The 20761-nt window shown below is 41.0% G+C and overlaps 8 protein-coding genes across 8 annotated transcripts, besides 5 other annotated features; 2 read left to right on the plus strand and 6 right to left on the minus strand.

Annotated features, from left to right (window-relative positions):
* Positions 1-20761: part of a sequence feature (contig 1.109 1..233950(1)) that runs on past the window's edge.
* Positions 4635-4656: a sequence feature (Short protein (ANIA_11519, CBF70829.1) was converted to a misc_feature.).
* Positions 4699-4707: a sequence feature (Short protein (ANIA_11519, CBF70829.1) was converted to a misc_feature.).
* Positions 4811-4819: a sequence feature (Short protein (ANIA_11519, CBF70829.1) was converted to a misc_feature.).
* Positions 5411-5415: a sequence feature (Short protein (ANIA_11519, CBF70829.1) was converted to a misc_feature.).
* ANIA_10829 (uncharacterized protein) lies at positions 5945-7091 on the minus strand (the record flags this gene model as incomplete). The annotated part of the gene is made up of 2 exons (XM_050612860.1): positions 5945-6707; positions 6775-7091. 2 exons carry the CDS (start codon positions 7089-7091, stop codon positions 5945-5947), a joined length of 1080 nt encoding a protein of 359 aa, XP_050467097.1.
* On the minus strand, positions 7575-9140 carry ANIA_06487 (pepsin-like aspartic protease; the record flags this gene model as incomplete). Its single annotated transcript, XM_658999.2, has 4 exons — positions 7575-8567; positions 8623-8941; positions 8989-9067; positions 9109-9140. 4 exons carry the CDS (start codon positions 9138-9140, stop codon positions 7633-7635), a joined length of 1365 nt encoding a protein of 454 aa, XP_664091.1. The 3' UTR covers positions 7575-7632.
* On the minus strand, positions 10089-11607 carry ANIA_06488 (tryptophan--tRNA ligase MSW1; the record flags this gene model as incomplete). Its single annotated transcript, XM_050612863.1, has 5 exons — positions 10089-10694; positions 10744-10862; positions 10912-11027; positions 11084-11164; positions 11215-11607. 5 exons carry the CDS (start codon positions 11605-11607, stop codon positions 10249-10251), a joined length of 1155 nt encoding a protein of 384 aa, XP_050467098.1. The 3' UTR covers positions 10089-10248.
* On the minus strand, positions 11962-13080 carry ANIA_06489 (mitochondrial 37S ribosomal protein RSM10; the record flags this gene model as incomplete). Its single annotated transcript, XM_050612866.1, has 5 exons — positions 13008-13080; positions 12795-12955; positions 12701-12745; positions 12203-12627; positions 11962-12140 (listed from the first exon to the last, which is right to left on the minus strand). The coding sequence occupies exons 1-5, from the start codon at positions 13059-13061 to the stop codon at positions 11962-11964; spliced, it is 864 nt and encodes a 287-aa protein (XP_050467099.1). The 5' UTR covers positions 13062-13080.
* On the plus strand, positions 13194-15048 carry ANIA_06490 (purine-nucleoside phosphorylase). The gene is made up of 7 exons (XM_050612868.1): positions 13194-13520; positions 13586-13664; positions 13726-13805; positions 13863-13927; positions 13981-14183; positions 14239-14518; positions 14571-15048. The coding sequence occupies exons 1-7, from the start codon at positions 13316-13318 to the stop codon at positions 14604-14606; spliced, it is 948 nt and encodes a 315-aa protein (XP_050467100.1). The 5' UTR covers positions 13194-13315; the 3' UTR covers positions 14607-15048.
* ANIA_06491 (Fcf2 domain-containing protein) lies at positions 13667-15961 on the minus strand. The gene is made up of 4 exons (XM_050612873.1): positions 15940-15961; positions 15543-15894; positions 15336-15492; positions 13667-15104 (listed from the first exon to the last, which is right to left on the minus strand). Exons 2-4 carry the CDS (start codon positions 15710-15712, stop codon positions 14724-14726), a joined length of 708 nt encoding a protein of 235 aa, XP_050467101.1. The 5' UTR covers positions 15713-15894; positions 15940-15961; the 3' UTR covers positions 13667-14723.
* hapE (CCAAT-binding factor complex subunit HapE) lies at positions 16218-17644 on the plus strand. Its single transcript, XM_659004.2, has 5 exons — positions 16218-16517; positions 16587-16600; positions 16659-16715; positions 16774-17415; positions 17498-17644. The coding sequence occupies exons 1-5, from the start codon at positions 16436-16438 to the stop codon at positions 17498-17500; spliced, it is 798 nt and encodes a 265-aa protein (XP_664096.2). The 5' UTR covers positions 16218-16435; the 3' UTR covers positions 17501-17644.
* ANIA_06493 (Rab GTPase-binding exocyst subunit SEC15) lies at positions 17626-20401 on the minus strand (the record flags this gene model as incomplete). The annotated part of the gene is made up of 9 exons (XM_659005.2): positions 17626-17769; positions 17818-18068; positions 18125-18574; positions 18627-18762; positions 18812-18918; positions 18969-19070; positions 19121-19252; positions 19304-20296; positions 20351-20401. 9 exons carry the CDS (start codon positions 20399-20401, stop codon positions 17694-17696), a joined length of 2298 nt encoding a protein of 765 aa, XP_664097.2. The 3' UTR covers positions 17626-17693.

A 20761-nucleotide genomic window follows, 5' to 3' on the forward strand; every position in this document is an offset into this window, starting at 1 on the left:
CTACCTTTATTATATAAATAAGTCCCATAGCAAAGCCAGTTTTATAAAAATTATAGATATCTTTATTCTAGATCTCTTACTAAGCTTTAACCCTCTATAACTTAGTAAACTATTTACTAATAACTTTAGGATCTTTATAAAGAGCTCTTTAGTAATTTATTTTTTAAGTAAACCTGCTTTTAATCTCTGGGCAGTACTTAGTAAACTCTATAACCTAGTTCTTTCTAACTAGTTAAGAGGAGGTAGAGGAATCAGCTTCTAGGATAATTTATACTATATCTTATACTTAGAAGTACCTAGGGGGTACTCTATATATATCAAGTAATACTATCTATACTACTAATACCTCTTCCTAATATAGGGATAGCCTATATCTATAGTTGCAGAGTTCTGCTTGAGATTAAAGTCTCTTTAACTAATTATATAAGATTTAGGGAGGTAGATTGTAAATTAATACAGCTTGACAAGGATTAGGAATTTTTTTATTTTTTAAATTATTTATCGCGCATTGGATCCTGCCCTCTTGCTCAATCAATTCTTGTTTTATTTTACGTGCTTTTCGTGGCATGGTGGTCGGTTGAAGTTCATGGTGGCTGGCGCGTTCAGAATTTTTGGAGGTTTACAAACCGACCAGGATTCACGAACCGACCGGGAATTACGTTAATATAGATAAGACTAACTTTTAGATAGGTATAATATTAACTATAAAAATTATTTATAGAGTAGATACTAGAGATAGTTATACCAAAGCAGTTTAGCTTAAGAATAGAGACCAGGCTACTATAATTATTATAGTAGATATATCTAGATAGGCCCTACTACTATATATTATCCCGGCTATAGAGAATTATTAATCTTAGAATATAATAATATTCTAAGTAATTATTAACTTAGTATCAGCAAGAATAGATAGATAACTAATAAATTAGGGTTAGACTGGCTTTAAAATTTCTTTAATATTTAAGTAATTATTAACTTAGTATCAGCAAGAATAGATAGATAACTAATAAATTAGGGTTAGACTGGCTTTAAAATTGCTTTAATATTTATACAGCTTTATAATAGTTAAAGAATATTACTTATTAATTTTGGATAGCATAGCAGTCATGCTGCTGTAGGATTTAATAAATTTTATAAAAAAAAAATAATTATTTCTTTATATATACCTCTATTTATCTTATTATCTTTAACTATTTAATATAACCTGCTTCTCACCTTTAAAGTATTTTTATAATAAATAGACTATAAAAATAATAGAAATTAGGGTCTTCTTAATTAAGGAAGATTTTTTATATATCTTTCCTTCTATTTTGGAATATACTATATCTTATCTAATATTTAAAGTAGTTTTATAGTAACTAGTCTTATTCTACTATTATCCAAGAAAGTCTTATTAAGACTACTAATAAAGCCTAAAATACTAATACTACTATATCTAAAAGTAACTATTATTTAGTATATGCAAGACTCCAGCAAATCTATAATAATTAGAAAGATAAAAAAAGTAAATTTAAAGCTATTAATTTATATCTCCTAGTATAATAGAGCAGATAGTAGATAAAATTATTAAAAGTATAGAGATTATTATATAGAATACTATTCTAGTATAGTAAGACATCTAGTAACTTTATATAGATATAAAAATATAAAAAAAAGAGAAGTAGAAGATATTAAGATATTTTATCTAGACTAGTAGTAGTATAACAGGTAGTAAAAGATAATAAAAAGCTTAAGACTATAAAGAGCTTATCTAATAGGTACTAAGATAATATAGGCTACTAATCTATAGCAACTATAACTAGATAGGATATGATAAATTATTATATATAAATAGATAGTGCTGTTTTATTTAAGTAGGAAATTATAATATTTATATTATCTAAAGCCATACACTTCTTATTTATATTTCTAAATATAGTTTTTCTATATTTAACTATACAGCTTGGTGGTCTGCACAGCTCAGTAGGAAATTATATTAGATTATTAATCTTAGTAAAGAATAAAAAAGAAATAGATCATAATAGCTAAATTTTGCCGGAAATTTAGAAAAAAAAAATTAGCTAGAAACTTAGTAAAATTATTATAGAATTATTATAAAATTTATAATAGCTTTTGTCTTGCCTGCATGAATAGCTATATTATATTTATAATTATTATAATTTACCTAGAATTATAAAAACTTAGTAATCCTGAGTAATTTCCAGGTAGTACAGTTTTTTAAGTTTAAAAAATAAATACTATATATAAAATATAAGCTAATTATTAATATAAACTAGTTTTTATTAAGTCAAGCAAGATTATCTATATTATAAGCATAAAAAAGACTCATCTATTACATATTTTATATATATAAAGAACCTATACTAAACTATTAAAAACTATAAAAAACATATATAAGCTATTTATATAGATCTTAACTATAAAAAATAAGCCAAGTATAAAAACAAAAAGTTTACAAATAAATAATAAGATCTTTAGTATTTCTAATTTTTATACTAGCATATAAAGCTAGATCACCCCTATTTACTATAAAAATAATTTTTATAAATTTAAAATATATATCAAGCTTGCAGTTCTAACTATTATAATAATATATTATTAATTCTAATATATTTTACCAAAAACTTTTACTATCTTGTTGATATTCTTGTCCTTATCAATATAATTAACTCTAGAGCATATGAATATCTACATTGAATTAGAATAATAGTAGAATTTCTAAACTAGTTAATATTATTTCTTTAATATTATTATATTAGCAAAGAAGGCATCTCCATAAAAATGAATATTAGTAATTACTAAACAAATTAATACTATTATCTAGTAATTCTCTATTTTTATTACTATTTAAAAATGATATAATACTCAATTATCAAAAAAAAAAAAGCTATATAAGTTATTATATTTATTCCAGAAATCCTAGAAGCTCTTCCTAAATATACTAAAGAAAATTGGCAAATTGTTTTCCTAAGTAAATAAAATATTAATTTATATTCTCGGATCTCTAGTAGCTACTAGATTAAAAAAATATTTTTTTAATCAAAATTTTAGTTACCAGGGAATAGCTATTGAAAAAAAAATAATATATTTATTAATAAATAAAAATATATATCTTTGTATAAATTTAGTTTTAGAGTTAAATAAATAGAAGCCTTATAAAATATATTACAGGTAACATAAAGCTACTAGATTTTATAGAAGATGGTTAATATTTTCTGTATAATATATTTAGATTTTGTAGTAAATAGCTAAAAGTTACTTTTTTTATTCTTAATTCTGAAGCTAGGTTATTTTAATATAATCTTAATCATAGTTAGAAAATACTTTCTTTTTATAAATATTTTTTTTAAAAAAAAAATAGGTCTTCTAGCTACTAGAATTAATATTATAAAATTTTCTAAAAAATATTTATGAAAATACTCTTTTAATATTAATAAAATTAATAATCAATAAGCTGCAAGTACTAGCAGGAAATTATATAAAAAATTAGAAAGTACTTGGTCTAGGCCTATAACTAGCCTACATAGACCTAGTAACTAGAATATTAAATAATACAAGCAAGATAAAGTATATTATAAAGATTTTATATTAGGATCCTAAACTATAATTAAAACAAACAAAAAAAAAAACAGCTAAGAACTATCAAGAAACTAATTTAAATATCAATATTACTATAAGTATAGAAGCTACCAGGTTTTGCTAGATAATTTCAAAGAGAAAATAGTATAGCGTTCATTGTCTTAATAATATAATATATTATTATGATTGATTTTAGAGCTCTAAAGACCTCTATAGAAAATAAAAAAAAAAATAGGATAATATAAATTAAATCGTCTTACTATAATACAATAATATAACAAATATTCTTTAGGAAAATAAAAATTACCTCTATTATAAGAGGAATTATAATACTAGAATTAAATTGATAGAGCTAAATAATAATAACTATTTTTTTCTATATAAGATAATGGTAGAGGAGCTCAGGATAGATAATATATTATAAAAATCTTATAGAGAGGTTTATTAAGTAATTTATAATTCCTTTATTTTTAATCTTAATAACTAAGAAACCTAGAGGTAGATTATTTTCTTTTATAAATTATTATCAGATAAATATTGTCATTCAAAAGAACTAGTATTTAATTATTATAATATATTGTATTATGGTCATCATCCTTGTATAATACATAATCTTATAGTTATAATAGTCTGTAACTACCTGTCTTGTATTATATCTTACTTAATATTACTGCTTTTCAATAGGGTAAAAATCTCTAGTTCCTTGTAGCCTAACTACTAGTAATAATTATATCTTTATCATCATAATTAACTTATATTTTATCCTATAGGTACTAGCATTTCTAGTTCATCTGGAAGAGTTATTTTATTTTTATAATTAGCTATATAGATGTGACGGGCACGGAGGATGGAGGATCAATTAGGTACAGTAGGGAATCACCAGGGGATCAAAGGCTATTAACAGTCTGAAGCTATCTGTCTTATATTAACTAGACTAATTCTTAACCATCCTCTTATAAGGTTGGCTAGTATATTATATATATAATATCAGGAGTCATGACATTATTCTCTTCTGACAGATTAATAATATGGTCAGTAACTATCTAGTTCCGGGTTTAATCCTGCACTCGGACCGAACTATATAACAATTACTATTATATCTTTAATTTATTTTTATACTAGTTATTTCTATTTAATTTTAATATATATACTATATTATTCCCTGGTAATTAAACAATTATTTTAGACTTATTTATAAAAAGTAATGTATCTACTAAAAATATTAACTAACCTATAGAGGCTATCAATAAAATTTAAATATAATTATTTAAATAATCTATAAAACTAGTTATTGAATCAAATATTAACTAATCTATCTAGTAAGCAGTATTAAATTATATATAACTAACATATATAAAAATTATTGGATATAATTACTAATTTAGAGTAAAAATTAAGCTTGCTAATCCCAGAATTTATATAATAATTAATCTAGTATTAAGGTCTCTACATAGCTAAATAAAATACTGTATTTAAATACAGTATTATAAACTATCTAGGTAAGTAATGTAATCTAAATACAATAATATACCTATTCAGATATCTTGGCAACCCAGTGGGTTGCTCCGCCGGGCTTTGGGGCAGCCAAAAATATCCAAAACCCAATGGATAATTAGAAGGTCTAACCCAACTCATTTCTTGGCGGGTCGGGGCGGGTCGGGGCGGGTTTCGTGGGTTGGGTTTAACAAGTCTATTAATGTGTTATGGGATGCTCCCATAACACACACCGCGTAGCGTACGCGGCTGTAGTCACGTGGCTCCTCATCCATCTCCAATCTCTGATCTGTCCTGCCCTGCCTTCTCTTCTTCAGCGATTCCTTCTTGTACATACGGCATGTTTAGATAGGAAGATCCGTCTATATACGCCCCTTAACAATATGTAATATATAGAAATTATTAAAGAATACATGCTTGGGTTGCTGTGGTAGCTCTGTACTGTCCAGATATAGTAGAATCAAGTATGCTGTGTCGCAATGAGCAAGGTTTAATCAAACTTATGAAGTATTATGGATTCTTGTGTTCTCTGAAGCTATCACTAGTAATATCATTCATTATTCTGCCCCAGCCGACCGCCTGGGTCACGGGTATTGTCCGGGCATTGCCAGGCATTGTCTTTGGGGTAGGGCAACATGCTGTGCAGCTTCTAGATTATATTAGATAGCAGAGCTTCCATCCAACCTTCCATATATCATCCTTTTAGCATTGTCATTCCGTGGTCCTTAGATTTATACTTGCATCCTTGAATCTAGTGCTTGGTTGAGCAATGAAGTAGGTGAGCATGCTATGGGAGGAGTTATATATTGGGAACACAACCCTGGATACTGCAGCGCAATCGTGGCGCGATCCACATCAAAGCAGCAAGTTATCATCTAGGACTATATATAATCACTGCACTGGGACCTGTATCAGAGCCCGTCACTGACCAAACATCAACCAGTACTGGACCATCCCAATAACCATGCTCTCCAGTGACAGATTTGCATAGGGTGGCGACCCTTTTTGCCTGGGAACGGTTCCCACACTCTAGCACCGTCATTCTGGCTCTAAAAAGTGCTGCCAAGCATGCGATATGATAGTAAAATATGTCTTCACGCCGGACATGCTTTGATTCTATTATACTTGAAAGAGTACTGTCCGGCGGCACTAGTGCAAGCCTTGGTTCAAACAATCGGACACTGCGCGATGTTGTTCCGTCATGGTATTCTTCGACGGAAACATACGGCGGGTTGGAGATGATGACATCACAGCGAGGTCCAGAAGATGCAGATAGACCGGTCGTACGGTCGAAAAGGCCTTCCAGTTGTGAGAGAGGACCAGAGCTAAGCCCGAGCACATCGCCGTGTTGAAAGTCGACTTCATTTAGAGCACGTTCTGACAGTAATCCCAAGCGAACGTTCCGCTCGACATTTTCCTTCGCCAATCTGATAGCTATGGCACTAACGTCAACACCGACAATTGATAATCGCGGAAAACAGGGCGAAAGCAGGCTGTGCAGAAGTAGTGATATACACCCCGTGCCCGTACACAGATCCAAGATGCGTAGGGGTGCTGCTCCATCCCTTTCCACACAGGTCATGCGATCCTGTATCAGCTTCGCGGTGTGGATAGTTATAGCTTCCGTTTCATGCCTGATATGCTGGGAGATTAGGAGAGATTCGGATCTGCTTAAATGTAAAATTGGCCAGGAAATGTTACCTCGGAATTAAAACACCTTTCGTACATTTGATGTCAAGTTCACCAAAGGGCTGATCACCAAGTATATACTGGAGGGGCACACCCCTGGATCGTGCCAGACACATTGATTTCAGGAGCCTTCTCCTGCCAGACGGGGCTTTTTTCCAGCCATTCCTGTCGTGCATCGACTTCAGAGATACGACACGCTGTGCTCGTTCCTGAAGCCATCGAAACTCATTTACCGCAGAGCTGAGTGAGCGACACTCTTTTAAGAGAAGAGGAAGTAGGCGGTCGTATTTGTTTGCTTCGAGGATAGCCCTTGTTGTGAGCCGGGGCATTTGGATCGTCTTGTGCGGGATCAGCGCAAATGGGACTGACTAGATTTTATACTCAGCATAATTAGTCTGTACTCAGGTGGTGATTCGGCCGCCTTCCGAAGTCAGCCCTACCGAGACAACTTTCAAAAAGTTGCAAGCTGGACCACAGGGTGGTGTGGCTGTGGTTTAAGCTCGGCGGATTGTCCGAGACGGCCCCGGATAGTGCGCGGTCTGCAGAACATGTTCAAAGCACTAGTACTGAAAGTAGGGTACAAGAGGTGGGAGACCCACCACGGGATAGATGATAACCAAACTAGGCTGTTTACACCTCGAGCACGTCGATCATAAGTGTACACCAAGTAGTTATCTCCGGGCGCCTACAAGTGTGGTACTTGCTCACCATCTGCCCGCACATCTTACTCTAGAACCGATCTGAGCTAGCTAGTTAAAGTATTTCTGATTTTGATTCCCCGAGCCTCTCTTATACGCACGTACATCATGTTCAAAGGGTCTTATATTGATATTCATCTACCTAGAAATCAGCTTTATCTGTACGAAAATTTCAAAAAGCAAACATATACCCCAATGCTGCAGCGCCAACGAGCACCGGAGATATTGTCGATCTCCCTAGCACAACCGCTGCGCCTGTACTCGCCGATGGCACAATATCTTCAGTGTTCGTTGGCGCACCAATTCTAGACCCAGACCCATCAGCCACTACTGAAGTGACAGGATGCGATACCTTTGTAGCTCCAGGAACGGCGTCACTACCGGTTCCAATTTCTAGGATGTTACTCTTTGTCGAGTTGAAATTGGTTTTGGCGATAGAAATCTCGTTGTTTGTCAAATCATAGACAACATATGCGCTGCGCAGAAAGGTATCCCCTAGTACAGCGGTATTATCTCCAGCAGGAACAAGGCCGAATATGCAAGCGCGTTCACCGTTAGAAAAACGAAGATCTCCGGCATCTATAATGAGTTCATCAATGCCAACCGCGATTTCGGGTGAAGAGAACGTAAAGGTCACATTAATATTTTGCCGGGCCAAACTGCATGGCGCGTATCCTGCACCAGTGGACGGCTCATAGGAAATGCGAAGGTCATCGTATATTTTTTCGGCAATTGAGTCAGGTAGATATGATAGAGAGCTGCCGGAGTCTAGGAGCACAGCTGCTGGTAGCGCGTTTGAAGACACTGTATGCTTCCTGGCTTCAGTATCCAGCGAGACGCCAGTGAGAGCTATTATCAGCTCAGAATACTCTCCATTGACGGTCTGAATGGGGAGAGTTTGCAGGTCGCCACGATACTTCTCTGTATCAACCCCTCCAAACAGGATTGAGCCGGTATTCGCTTCAAGGTCATTTAGCCAGAGGCTATAAGCGCTCGACTGAACAAATCCATTTTGCATCAGGAACCGAGGAAGATTGGGATAAGCATCGTCTCCGTATCGAGCAACCTGGACTTCATTTGATGGATAACCGATTCCTAAGACGCCCTCTGAGAGCTATCAATATTACAGCTACTGATACAACAAAACATTTTCTCAACATACCTGCTGAACTGGATGTGTAGCCGATTCCAAACTGGAAGTCTTTAATTGTTGCACCACCAATACTGACTGTGTCAGTGGCATAGTCCCCGGCGGCTCCAGTTCCGTCTGCGTAGGTAATGTTGAAATCAGAAGATATATAAGAATAAGATGATGACGAGCTTGGGTCAAATGATCCAGATATGCGACATGGATCTTTCGGAGAAGAACAGAGTGTTGAATTCGCGGCGTTGCACCATAAATCGCTGCTACCAGTATCAAGAATTAATCGCAAACTCTGCCCTGGAGTTCCAACAGTTAGGTTGCAGAAATACAGCGTTTCCTATAGGGACGTAAGTACGATGGCATATATACTTATTACTGACTTACCTCATTGTCTATCAGTTGCGCAACTGTTTGGTCTCGTTTTCGCCTCCTTCGGTCCCTTGCTACAGGGTCTGGAATCTCACTGCGATGGATATTTAACTCAACTACTGACTGGTGAGTCACTTCGTCGAAGCATCAAAGCCAACCCTGAGCATCTTGTGAAGAGAAAAGCTCCTATAACAAAAATAACCTTCCACATTGTGCACTTGTTGATACAACGGCGGACTTCCGCCGCAGGTTAGCTCCAACTGCTGTCGTAAGTGCTCGAAGATCAGGTGTGTTGTTTGATTGTCTGGGGTGATTGGCTGTCTCTGTTTAAACAACAAATAGTGAAATTTTGCTCGGCTTGAATGAGTGGGACATGGTGAGCTTTTTGTAATTTGTCGTATTTCTATTGCTGCCTGGATTGGGGAGGGGGCTTTGAATGGGGCTATGATCCACTGGTTCTATGTCGCATCTTGTGTTGTCGTCACCACTGAGCTAGTAGTAGTACAGGCTGACAGTGGGGAGCCATCCGGGGGCTGGCCTGTGTCTGGACTTTGTATCTGAAGGTGCTGATAGGACTCTTTGAATATGATGTGTAGCAGTACTATCAGACAGATAGGTCCACGAACAATCCCTCATATAGTGTGAGTGGTGAACGCTTTATGAATCATCACAAAAGAATTGCAGAGGTTTAAAAAGTTGAATACAACCACAATAATACAAGCGATAACAGACTCCATAAAAGGATTCAAGCCACCCTACAATAATGACTGAAAGCGACGTAAGCTCTGCCAAGTCGGACCGGCCGGAAACCTTAATTGTCCGCGATCGCCGGCTTCAATGTAATAGGCTGATGGTATTTGAAAATCCCACTCCGGACCCTCATACTCAACTAGGCACCATCTAGATTGCTTCTGCGAGGTCAAGCGGGGCTCAGAAGGCACAGATGTTTGGCGGTAAGAATAAGTTTGAGACCGGCGTGGGAATTTCCATGGAACTAGGGTATTGTGGCACGCGCGGTGATCCCCATGGTTCTATAACTAGTAACGTACACCTCCCAATCCAGGCAATTAGCTAGCTACAGATACTTGTGGATAGATCGCTTAGAGTCAAACATCGTAAGAAATGTATATACATTTGTGTGGCTACCATAAAGAGTTGAACAGATTAAAAGTGATATGTGACACGCGTATATAGTCGTGGATTGAACGCTCAGACATGCTATACGGGACTGATTGGTCCCTTGAAAATACATGGACGCAGCACAGCATCAGGGCTTCAAAGACCCATGGCATCTCGAACTTTTTTCATAGTAATCTCAGCATTGGCACGTGCTTCCTGCGCCCCCTGCTCTGAAATCGCGCTCAACGCATGGCCGTCTGCCATTACCGCATGAAACTTCTCTCTGATCGGAGATAAAATTTGGCAGATTTTGTCAGATAAATGCTCTTTGAGAGCACGGGGGGTTGCGTCCTGGTACAATGAGGCAATCTCAGAGCACGGCTTTCCTTCGAGATGGCTGAAAATTTCTATGAGATTTGAGATGCCCGGCCGGCGTATCGGATCATAAGTTATGCCAGGCTCTGAGTCTGTGAGTGCAACTTTGATCTTTCGTCGGATATCCTCAGGAGAGTCGGTGAGGATGATTCTCGAGCGTCCATCCGCATGAGATTTCGACATTTTGAGTGTCGGCTCTTTCAGAGACATTACTCTCTTTGCGGGGGCTAACGACAGTTAGTCCAAAAATCGTTCATACAGTTCAAACGGGCTCACAGATTAGTGCTTCTGGAGAGGGAAAAATCGGCCCATATAGATGGTTAAAGCTATTTGCGGTATACCTGGCAAACTCCAGATGTTGTCTTTGGTCTTCTCCGACTGGAACATGAGTGGCTCTGTATCACCTTAGCAAATGATATTCATCAAAACTGTTGGCAACCACACCTATGAACCAGGATATCTGCAGCTTGGAGCACTGGGTAGGAGAAGAGACCAAGGCGTAGATTTGATCGAACCTCGGAGTTGTCCAAGCTCGCATCCTCTGGCAGTTGGAGTTTGCTCTGCGGATGTTATCGTACCGGAGACCACAGAATGACTTGCAGTACTCGAAACTCACCTTCCATTGAGTCATACGAGATAGATAACCCGTAGAAGCTACAGTACTCAAGATCCAAAATAACTCAGCATGTTGGGGGACCTGACGGGTAAATTAGCCGACTAGTAGAAGCTGGAGCGATTGCAGCATACAGAAGACTGATAGAATATTGTCGACCGGTTTGGATCTAAACCCACAGCTATCAATGTTGCGAGGGCCTCTTTCCTCCATTTCCTCAGCTGACTGCTTTGCTGAGGCACAGTCAATGCATGTAAATCAACAATGGAGAATATCAACTTGGTGTTCTCGGTGGCAGCTTCTTGAATTTTAAACCATTCACGAAGAGCGCCAAGGAAGTTACCCAGATGTGGTACGCCCGTGGGTTGGATTCCAGAAAAGACAGTAGGTGCTTGCGCGTTCTGTGAACTTTTCAATCTTCGAGAAGGCTTTCCGAGTCCAGCACAGAGCCACTTTTCATGATTAATTCCTTTAACCGCCCTGCATGCTGGAAGCCATTGGCTATACTGTTTGGCTGCAATAAGCATGACTTTATAAGATATTGGAGGCTTTTTCGAGGGCCCAAGATTAGAAGTTCTTGTTATTTGTCTACGAAGCCAGAGTTTCGAGAAAAATAGCACGTGACCGAGTTGAGCGCTGTTACTAGCTACACTCTTGCTTGGGCCTAACAGACGAATTCGAGTTGTGGTATTAAATAGATAGCTACTACGTGGTACGAATCAGTAAGGGAGCTTCTGGGCGCGGCGACTAGTTATTGATTCTCCATTTCTACATGCTTCCACTTTTCTTGACACCTATACTCCGTAACTTCGATATCTATACAATGACACGGAAAGCAGTAATATACAGCTGTGAGGTTGAAGCATTCACTTCGGAGAAGCTCATCCTCCGCGGACATCGGTCAGTGGCCCCTTGCTCAGCGACAGTCGTTCGCTTCCCAGAAAGTTGGTTATCAAATCATGAGCGGGCTCTGCATCTTCTCGACGACCGAATTGTGAAATATGAGGTTCAAGGGCTTTCTCAATCTCCGGAAGAGTTTGGTCCATAGTTTTCGCAATTTCTGAGTTTAGACTTTGTTAGTAAAATGGAAAATGCAGTCATCAGAGCCCAAAGAGATCTTACCAATACTTTCATGTTCCCAGATATTGGCCTTCATTCCGACACCGTAAAACGCATGCTTCCGGAGGAAAGCAAGCCATGCTTGCACAGCTTGAGAGTTGCCATCTTTGATCTGAATTAACCTGCGGACGGTAATACGTTCAAAGTTCTCTTGGCTTTTCTTGTGTACGAAACTGCTACGGGGAAACGTCCACCGCTCGACGATTTTCGGTAGGGGCACTGGACCAGAAACAGGGAGATTCAGGTAGTAGGCAGCACGGATAGCGAAGTCCGCAAAGAACTCGAGATTTCGCACACTGTACGATCTTAACTGTAGGTCGCAAACCGGGAGACCATATTCGGCTTTTCTTCGGAGCGGCCGCAGATACAGTGCTTGAACACTTCTCGGTAATCGAGCGTTGATGTTAAGATCAGTTAAACGTGCTCCCCTAGGACAGTGTTAGGAGAAGGTCTGTCTGACTTTTTGCACGGCGGTTCGAATGGAAACGAGGGAGAACAAACCATTCATTCACAGTTGAATCAGCGTGTGTTTGGGTTTGTTTTGTGCTGTGTCCGTCAGCAATGAAACCGAGTGCACACTGAAGGAGAGGCTAACGTTTCTTCTTCCAAGCTCTTTTGCTCAGGTCTGGTTGTTTGAGAGGGCGAAGACGCAACCGGCTCTTCTGCGCGTGCTTGCTCTGCTAGGCCCGACTGAGCGTTTTTGGTGTTCCTTAGCTGACTAGAAGTACTGAGGAGTGCTCGCGTAGCCGTAGCAAGCTGGTCAAGAATGTCAACATGAGGCCGTGTGGGCTATAGGGTTATATTGTACCTGAAATGCACTGCCCGTTCTGAGAAGAATTCTATGGGGTGAGAATAGTGACATTTCGCTTCCTGTAAGATCCTAACCACTGAGATAGAATTTCTGCTGGACTCGTCGGTGTTGACCGATGCAGTTAGTTGGGTTGACATATTACTAATCAGACCCTCGATCATTCAGCCCACTTTTCGGCACTTTCGAATAGATGTTACCATACTTTGTTTCCTTCATTAAACAAGGGACCTCCTTTTGAGTATAGAGGTCTTGCATCTTTCTACCTGAGCCTGTGTCACTGTACAGACCTGACCCCTCGAATCACCATGGATTTATCTGCGCGCCCTTCTGCACTCGAAAAAACAAATGAAGCTTTCGATTTCATAAAAAAACTCCTACCGGAACCACTCAAAGCTCCTCGTGTAGCTATCGTCTGCGGCTCTGGATTAGGTGGGCTTGCAAACACAATTGACAATGACCTAAGAGTAGAAATCGATTATTCTGATATTCCTCATTTCCCACATTTGACCGGTCAGTCCGAATTTGCCTTACAACCCCATTTTCGAAGGCGGTCCGTTCGCTTATAACCTATAAAGTCGCGGGACATGCTGGCAAACTTGTTTTCGGCCTCATCGACAAGAAAGTTCCGGTAGTCTTAATGGTTGGCCGCGCTCAGTGAGAATGCCCTTATAATAGTAAAAATGAATTGGTTAACTAAGATATGTCAACTGCTTAGCTACTATGAAGGCCATTCCATAGACCAAGTGACGTTCCCTATCCGGGTTTTCAAGTTACTAGGAATCGACACTGTTGTCTGTAAGCTCCCTCACCGTGCGCAGAGGCAGCCACCAGACTAAGGACAATATGTAACAGTGACGAACGCCGCCGGAGGACTTAACCCTGATTATGCTGTGGGCGACATCGTGTTACTGAATGATGTAAGTGGAGGATAACATCCAGAAATATTGATTGCTCTAATCCGACCGTAAAGCATATCTTCCTCGCTGGTCTAGCTGGGATCCATCCGCTGCGAGGTCCCAACTGCGAGGAATTTGGTCCCCGATTCCCACCTTTATCAGACGCGTATGATCTTGATTTGCGTCGTCAGGTACATGAAGCCTGGAGAAAATACCTGGACCCTTGCAGTAAACGAAGGTTACACGAGGGCGTGTATGCCTTCGTTTGTGGACCGAGGTAAGCAGATATGCCCCAATGGCTGCTGGGGGAGTTTGGTATGACAAGGCCACAGTTACGAAACGAGGGCAGAGTGCCGATTGCTCCGCCAGCTCGGAGCGGATCTTGTTGGAATGTCCACAGTCCCCGAGATTGTGGTTGCAAGGCACTGCGGCTTGCGAATCATAGCATTCAGTTTGGTGACAAATAATGCTGTGCTTTCACCTGTTCCCCGTGGGGATGATCATCTCATCCAGGGAAGGGATGTGAAAGAGTTAGATGCCATCCTGCAAGAGGGTAAAGCCAACCACGAAGAGGTGCTCGAAGCTGGCCGGGAGGCAGCCCAGGACATGCAGGTAAGTGCTAGTGCGTTCTCTTTTCCCATGTTGAGAATTGACACCTTGTTAGAAGTTGGTTGTGCATGTCATATCCAAGATTTTCTAGTGTCACAACTCATGACACTACCACAGCAGGAGCGGAGGGGATAAACCGATTCCTAAGATCCGGCCGTCCGTGGAGGTACTTCTCTTTGGAGTTTGGACAGCTTGGTTGTTGAATATATCATTGTCGATTCTTCCTGCCTTTTCTTTTGGCCACTAAACTCTTGTAGAAAGCCGTCTTCCCACTTCGTTTCTTCTGCTGCACATCATTGTACCTGGTTTCAAAGCGCCTGGTCTCTTTCTCCAAAGCCAAAGCCTCATCAACAAACGTCTTTTTGCGATCTCGCTTGGGGATACGACCACTAAAGAATTCTGTCGGACCTTCAATGATAGTTCCCACTTGGGAGTACTTTGGAGGTTGCGCCTTGCCGCTTTCCTTTTTGTAATGTCGTTTAGGGTCTAATATGGAACGCATCCGTAGAAGTTGCAAGTCTCTTTTTAGATCAGGCGTCAGTTCGGTTTTTGGAAGATTGAACCATTCACTGCCGGCAGTCGGCTTATCCTAAAACGTACGATCATCAGCATATCGCTAGTTGGAGACTGAGGGGAAAAAAGGAACGTGGACGAAATAATGATGCTCAGAGTAACTATGAAACAGTGTACTCTCATGATAACAGCGCAGCCCAATACGGGCTGTAGAAACTGCATCAAGCGCTTGCGCGATGGGTTGGTTTTCCTCATAGCAATCAACAATGATAAGAAGGGATGGTGACGCTGTAAACAAGAAAGCTACCTTTTTAGAGGTCTTCGGCACTATCTTTTCATTGGCAGATGACTGAGTGCAGTTACTGACTAATGGGTCAATTATCCTTGCTGTATCGACAACTGCAACATCATTGTGTTGTCGAACATAAGGTTTTAGGGAGGATCCAGAGGAGAACTTCGGAATGCTAGAAGATATTAGCACTCACCCATGAGAGCCGATTTTGGTAATACATACTTGGGAAGTACCTGTCCAGATTGACGAAGTGCGACGGAATCATTGGCGGTCCTGACCGTGTCGTTGCGAAGCCGTTTCTCTGCCTCAGCGAGAAGATGCTGGATATTGTCATCAGTTAATTCAGTATGGTCCTGTGACTGCACATTTGAAAGCTCAGGCAAAATATCCATAGCCAAGTACGGATGGGTGTTTAGCACAAAGAAGAAAATAAAAAGAAAGAAGTGAACTAGGAGGAGCTTAGCGATTTATAGAGGAGCAAAAAAGCGCGCAGACTGCGATGCGAGAAATTTCTGTTTGTGGGGCGAGCTTGGGCAGAGCTCGTGATGAACAGCTTGATTTCTCCAAAATTGGGCTGTATAATTAGTAATAGTTTATATGTAGATGATTATGTGCATACCGGTGGACCAAATGCTGTTAAAGTATCGGTACCATATGAGCTCACGCAACAGAGAAATTTCTTTCTTGCATAGTGACATGCAAACTCCTGAAACAATTACTACTTGTAAATATATGGTCTGTAATCCACGGCGTTGACTAGTGAAGATTTGTTCCAGCCGACTCGGTGCGGAGGCCAAACGTCACTTTTGAGGCCAACTCGTTCTTGGCGCGCTCTGTGACGCTGACTCGATGCTTCCCAGGCTTCTGACTACTTCAAAAATAGATATCTTGTCTTCTCAGATCCTGCTTGTATTGCGTGGTATAACTCAGTCAGTCCTGTATCGCGCATTGATAACGAGGCTTCTCTCCACGGATCGTCATCCACCGCGTGGTTATTACTGTGTCGCGTCTCTTTGAGTCCTGACTCGAATCCTCAATCCTTAAGGACCATCTTGCAAGTCCCCACATCACGATCGATATCATATATTCTAGTCAGAAGAAGCACTTTGAGAACGATGGAGCAAGCCCAGCAGACTTCTGGACAGCAGCAGGGGAGGCAGCAGCCCGTGTACGACACGAGACAAGGTGGACACTATGGTAACTATCCCTTCCCCGGAGCCTCGCGCAGCTATGAATTAAATGGCAACCAGACTGACACGGTTATAGGTGCCAGCGCCGCGGTATATCCCCTTGAATAAATTGATATTACCTCGTAAACTGACCCGGCGCCATCTATAGCTGGCCGCACAAGGATTCGCCCCGGTTGCTGAGCTGTATACTGGTACCTGGGCAAATGTGCGTACACTAAACACTAATCTCTTTCTTCAACAGCGCTAACTGAGCGTTTTCCTAGGTCAACCAGGGCTTGCAGGGAACAGCCCGTGACATCTTGACGACGTATTGGCAACACGTAATCAATCACCTCGAATCCGATAACCATGATTATAAAATCCACCAACTCCCCCTAGCCCGCATCAAGAAGGTCATGAAGGCTGATCCGGAAGTTAAAATGATATCCGCAGAAGCTCCGATTTTGTTTGCTAAGGGCTGTGATGTTTTTATTACCGAGCTGACTATGCGGGCATGGATTCATGCCGAAGACAACAAACGGAGAACACTTCAGAGATCAGACATTGCAGCAGCGTTGTCAAAGTCTGACATGTTCGATTTTCTCATCGATATTGTTCCCCGTGAGGAAGCCACGTCGCATGCAAAGCGCTCGAGTCAGTCAGCGGGTGCGCCAGCTGGGCCTGGAGGACCTACCGCTGCGGGCCAGTTGCCACAAACTCAGCACGGGGTTCAGCATCATCCCCATCATATGGCGCCGCCAGATTATGGTGCGTTAGGACAGCATCCTCTTCAAGACCAGGAATACAGGCAGCAAACTATGTATGGAGGAGCAGTACAGTCAGACCCAACAGCGGCGTATGCCCAGCCTCAAACTCAAATGTTTGAAGGAATGTATACTGCTTACCCTCATTTACCCCCGCAGCAGGTACGCATCGGTTGATTCCGTTTGGCAATCTAGTGCTTTCGTTTTATTTCGACCTGAAGTACTGATCTCATGACCCCTACAGTGACTTATTAGCGAATGATCGATCGTCTCTCCGCAGCCGGGCGGTTTCTTTGTTTCAGATTGTCCACCGGGCGACTGCACCAGCTATGCTTTAAGAGTATCGAGACTACGTTTTAAATACCCATTTTGATTATTTACTTCTTTGCGTTATCGGTGATACAACAGTAAAATTAGAAGAGTAATAAACGCTAGCCATGCTACTTTTTCCCGAATCTTGACGATAACGTTGAAAATTTGTCCATCTTCACAGGGCTCTGAACCGTGTGCGTAAGTCTGCGACAATTAATATGCGTATGAATTGGCCGAGGGTGCGCCACTTACTTCTCCAATAAAGTAGGGCCGTTGATCGCATCTACACGCCCATACTTTTTATTTCGCATGGATATGTCATAAAATTCGTCCGCGTTCTCCGCTTGCATTAGCTGAACCGTCTGTTGCAGTTCATCTAGATTCTCTCGAAGAATGGGGTTGTTGAGACTGTCGACGAATTGATATAAGTATTCAACATCTTTGGCGAGAGCCATCACTCCGTTAGGGTTAATTCTTTTCACTTCCGCTGAAAGCGGGAGGGCCTAGGTAGTCGGTTAGTCCTTTCTGCAAACATATCGCAGCCAACGCAATGACATACGAGGATCATGGTTGACGCGTGACTGAGCGCATCGAAGTATATGAGTTCTTTGATCTCTTTGGGAAGCCCAAGAAGCGTTGAATTCATAATATTGGAGAGAAAACGTGTAAGAGTTTGCATGTAATTACTTGGCTCCGTGGGAGCTGCAGCGGCCGTCCAGTCGTATTCTGCAGTCTCAATGAGGTCGTCAATCTTTGAATTAACCACTTCAAATATGCGCTTCTCCGCCGCCTTTTTGTTATCTCGGAACTTGCCTGTCGCTTTCAATGCTACTGGTTCGCTGGAGAAGTTCTGCGATCTGGCTGCGGCAAGCAAGAGCTCAAGTTCATGGCATGCATGTTCGAAGTGTTCCAGATTGATAAGTATCTGCACAATTTGCCCCAGATACTGGGAGTTGAGGCGCTCAACGAGAGTGTCACAGACTTTGCTAGAGAGAAGCTCATCTAATGCCTGATACAGTTAGAAAATCCCCTATGATTTTTCGGTTGCGGAAGGCTCTCACATCCTTTAACGTCGCGTCGATTATATCAGGGTTTGTGAAGTCGTCGTTCGCAAAAAAATAAAATTGATTGAGGAAATTGCGGATATCAATGCAGCATAACGGGTACATTTGAGAGAATGGCAAAACGCAGGGAAAGCTGATGAGTCAGTATACCATTAGATGTAAATAATGTGGAGGGCACATACGCTTGTTCCTGCGGTTCGCTGGGTGTATACCAGCTTACGTTGAGTACCTTATCGAATTCCTCGGGCGTCTGAATCGGCATTGGCATATAATCATCGGTAGAAACGATCTTTGGAATGTCAGCAGCAGGATTGAACCAGGAATTCCTGGATCCCCTACCTCTTGAAAATCGTCGCTGAACCGTTTTTTAAGCAATTCAGCATATTTTTTGAACAAGGTAAGGAGTAAGTCTTCAAAAGCTCCCATCGCAAAGTCCCAAGTCTGTGGTTTGGAGTTATTAATAGCCTGCCGATTGTGGCAAAGGTACCTACATTCATTGTTTGCATAAAGAGCGCAATGAGATTTTTGGTTTTTAGCAAGCTCTCCGCATTGTCAACCTCATGGAGAGCTGTTGATATTAGACCAACTGCAGTATGGCACATTGATTCCCACAGTTCATCAACCTGACCTCGCTTGTTAGTATGGCGCTAATTGTGTCATGAGACAAAACTCACATCAACTGGATATCTTAAGTCTGGGACTTTCTTCATGGTAGCACGCTCAACGATTGCGAAGCCTGCCATTTCTTCTAGAAGATTATGCAGGCTTGCCCCATCATCGTCCACTAATGTAACAGAGGCCGGTATAAGAAGCTCCTTTTGCCGACGGCGCGTATTTGCATATTCGACCCTGAACTTTTCCATTTGACCCAGGGACTGATGGATATGTAAACACTCGAAGAGCGGGGTGAAATCAACCTGGAGCTCTTCATTCTGTAGAAGGTCAAATTCTTCGTGCTCGTCGCAAACCAATTCAATGGCGGAATTCAGTTTGAAATGCTCCAGATACGGCAATCTTGCAGCTCGTTCTTTTTGTCTGGTCTTCCGTAAGTCCGTGTGATACAATGCTATTTCTCCAAGATACTGTGACATTTCTCGGATTCTGTATAGCCAAGTATTGAGGTCCGACATCACTGCCTCGGCTATCGCTCTTTGAGTTGCTGGAACGGAGCGCTGGATCATGTCCGCAATCTGGAATTGGGTCACGCCTTTGAGGTGGACATTCTGAAGCTCCTCGAGGGCACGGAGTGCCGCGTAATGGTTTTTCTTTGCTAGAAGGTCGTGGACCTGGTTTGCAAGACGGAGGACTTCAAGGCAATCCTGAATCGCGCGCGACGTCTCGTCGATATTTAGACGATGCTGTCGCGATTCTACTAAGGCCTTCTTTTGTTCGGCCAACTTCTCTGTACTTGCCTGAATGGATTGATTGAGGTCGAGAATCTCCGCTGTCAAGCTAACAGTGCCTTCCCGAATGTGAAGAAGCTGATTAACTGAAGAAACAAATTCTTGGTGATTTGTATTGCAGATATTCTCAATCTCCGCCTCTTTGTCGCTGGCAAACTTAGAGAGGGAGCGTAGTAGCTCGGACGTTTTGTTGCCGACGCTGTACTCTTTAATAGAGGGAATCAATTGATCTAGATAATCGGTGTCCGAAGGCGATATGATTATCTGCAAGTAATTGGCGTTAGCCAGCTATGAAGCATAATGGTAGGGTGCACTTACTTGGTTCAACACATATAGGGACTCACTTCGTGACGGGACCATGGACGGCATGTTGCCGGTGATTATAAATCTGCAAGTATTACCGCTCTGTCATGAGGAGACTTAGCTTGAAGCGCTGAATTACTATGCGAGAGTTCTCACGAGTGATAATAAGAAAGCTGTGGTAGGGGAGCAGCTAGCTTGTCCACGCCAAGGACTGATGGCCCCCCGATTCCGCGAGGTTCAGTCACCCCACGCCGATAACGTTTCTGCTTATCTGTGGAACCTTGGCCTGCCCACAGCCGCGCTCATACCTAGATCTGACTCGAAAACGGTTCGACCTATCTCGCTAGTTGGGCGTACTTGTTTACTGTTGTCTGATTTTCATCCGGCCTATATCCATAACCTTTTTGGTTCAGCCAGGAAATGGCA

Source organism: Aspergillus nidulans, chromosome I (genome assembly GCF_000011425.1).
Source record: "Aspergillus nidulans FGSC A4 chromosome I".
NCBI classification, from domain to species: Eukaryota; Fungi; Ascomycota; class Eurotiomycetes; order Eurotiales; family Aspergillaceae; genus Aspergillus; species Aspergillus nidulans.

Coding starts and splice junctions, on each gene's coding strand:
- ANIA_06490 (XM_050612868.1), top strand. CDS start 13,316: ATGGATTTATCTGCGCGCCCTTCTGCACTCGAAAAAACAAATGAAGCT. Junction 14,184..14,238: donor GCCTTCGTTTGTGGACCGAG/GTAAGCAGATAT, acceptor ACAAGGCCACAG/TTACGAAACGAGGGCAGAGT. Junction 14,519..14,570: donor AGGCAGCCCAGGACATGCAG/GTAAGTGCTAGT, acceptor ACACCTTGTTAG/AAGTTGGTTGTGCATGTCAT.
- ANIA_06491 (XM_050612873.1), bottom strand. CDS start 15,712: ATGGATATTTTGCCTGAGCTTTCAAATGTGCAGTCACAGGACCATACT. Junction 15,493..15,542: donor TCTGGACAGGTACTTCCCAA/GTATGTATTACC, acceptor AATATCTTCTAG/CATTCCGAAGTTCTCCTCTG. Junction 15,105..15,335: donor TGCCGAAGACCTCTAAAAAG/GTAGCTTTCTTG, acceptor CGTACGTTTTAG/GATAAGCCGACTGCCGGCAG.
- hapE (XM_659004.2), top strand. CDS start 16,436: ATGGAGCAAGCCCAGCAGACTTCTGGACAGCAGCAGGGGAGGCAGCAG. Junction 16,716..16,773: donor ATACTGGTACCTGGGCAAAT/GTGCGTACACTA, acceptor GCGTTTTCCTAG/GTCAACCAGGGCTTGCAGGG.